Source organism: Zingiber officinale, chromosome 6A, assembly GCF_018446385.1.
Source record: "Zingiber officinale cultivar Zhangliang chromosome 6A, Zo_v1.1, whole genome shotgun sequence".
Lineage (NCBI taxonomy): Eukaryota > Viridiplantae > Streptophyta > Magnoliopsida > Zingiberales > Zingiberaceae > Zingiber > Zingiber officinale.
This window is the reverse complement of record NC_055997.1, coordinates 27,590,007-27,591,873: the sequence shown is the minus strand read 5'-3', so window position 1 is coordinate 27,591,873 and position 1,867 is coordinate 27,590,007. Positions and strand designations below refer to the sequence as shown.

The window sequence follows — 1,867 nt, the reverse complement described above, 5'->3', positions numbered from 1 at the left end:
AGTAGTGAACATAATTAGTTCTGGAGTGTCCAAATCTTTTAGATTTTATTTCTATCAAGAAAAGGAAAAGACAGGATGTGTTATGGCATTAAAGAAGAAATGAGAAGGTAGAGTATGAATAATACTTCTCTTCCCGCATCTGCAAAAATAGCATGCAATGCAAAATAGGAGAACATGGCGAGGGCAGGAACTGCAATCATCATAGCTAAGTAACTCTGTCCTGAAAATTTTGGGTTAAACTGATTAAACTAGCTAAAACAATCAACCACTTCTTGTGCATTTGCAGACAAGGATTACTTACCGATCTTTTCTTTTCTCGAGGAATCGTTGAACCGAAACCTTTCTAGCAATAGGAAGATCTGCAATTCAACAATAGAACATAGAGATCAGTAACTAATCATATTAAGTATACTATAATCTTGCATGAGATTCCAATAAAATCTTGGCTTGGTGTCACTACTAGAAAGATTAGGTTATATATGCTGGTTTAAGTAGGGGCACCACGGGATTGCTAGCAGCTTTAGGAACCAAGGTTGAGTTTTTTTGATAAGATAATGATCCTGAGCTTGTCAAGGCTTCAGTAAGGAGGGAAGGGGGTACACAGGTCAAGCTATTAGTAGTGGAGCTCCCCTTGCTTGCTAGCTTCATTAGATTCTTAGCTTTTTCAGCTGGGAAATTGTCGAACACCAGCACCTTTCCTCCGTAAAAGATTGAAAGTTGTGATTTTTGTGCTTCCCTGCAATAAAAGTAGCCAGACAAACTCTGAGATCGCCTTCAAATTTCTATCATAGAATGGATCTTATAGTGATTTCCTCCTTAAAATAACATGGGATTTTGTGTTCTTTTTTTCTTCCTTAAAAGTAGCCACAGGATTTTGTGTCCTTCCTCGTGGTGATCTCGATCTCATCTTCCTGCTTCTAGGAATCACCACGATCTATTGCATCAACAGCTTGATGCTATTGCTGCTGCGAAGGCTCGTCGGGCGGTACTGAAGGCAATGGCTTGTGAGTCACGGGGCCAATGCCCATCTTCCTCAGTTTCTTCTTGATGTGAGTGTTCCAGTAGTTCTTGATCTTGTTGTCGGTTCTACCTAGAAGGTACGACGTAATCTTGGACCAACTGCAAGATCATCAAGTTTAGTTTGAGATCAACAAATTGAAGCTTCAAGAAGAAGAAGATAAAGAAGAAGAAGAAGAAACCTGTTTCTGAGCTGTGAATGGAGATCGATCACCATCTTCTCTTCCTCTTTCGACAGCAATCCCCTCTTCAGATCAGGCCTCAAGTAATTCGTCCATCTCAGCCTACAACTCTTCCTGCACCTCAACAGCCCTGCAACAACAATTTTTCGACATGATGATCAAGAGCAATGGCGCCATGCCCTTAAAAAACATCGAAAAGGAGAAAGTTGGTGACCTGCAAATTTTGGCACAGCTCTTCAGCAGCATTGGCTGTTGGTGAGGATGAAGTTGACCAACTTCTTGTCCTCCTCCGTAGTCCATGGCCACTTCTTCAGCCCTACCTTCTCGCAGCAAGGCTGCCTCCCCATTCACTACAGGAGTTGAAACAGAGAGACACACACACACAAACACACCAATGGGAAAACTGTTAGAGTATATACTAAAAGTCTATCTTTTTTAAATATTTATTTTGAAATAAAGAATCACATTGGTCAAATGTCTACATTTATTTGCTAAGTGTAGTTGTTCAATTAATTTATATTATAGATAACATGATGTGTGGTGTCACACACAGAAAATCATGTTATCAGTTCCTTATAAGTTATAAATAGTAGCTCACGACTAAGATGGATAGGAACAAACCATTGGAATAGTCGTAGTGTAATTTGGTATTAATTTATCTTGACTAT

At 39.6% G+C, this 1,867-nt stretch overlaps 1 protein-coding gene and 1 pseudogene across 1 annotated transcript; both read right to left on the bottom strand.

Moving 5' to 3' along the window:
• Window positions 1-297: 297 nt before the first annotated feature.
• Window positions 298-771, bottom strand: LOC121994706 (protein TIFY 10a-like; the record flags this gene model as incomplete). The annotated part of the gene is made up of 2 exons (XM_042548650.1): window positions 298-366; window positions 484-771. Coding segments are annotated over 2 exons (357 nt in total), but the record flags the coding sequence as incomplete, so codon positions are not given.
• Window positions 732-1,546, bottom strand: LOC121993827 (annotated as a pseudogene).
• Between the last annotated feature and the right edge of the window lie 321 nt (window positions 1,547-1,867).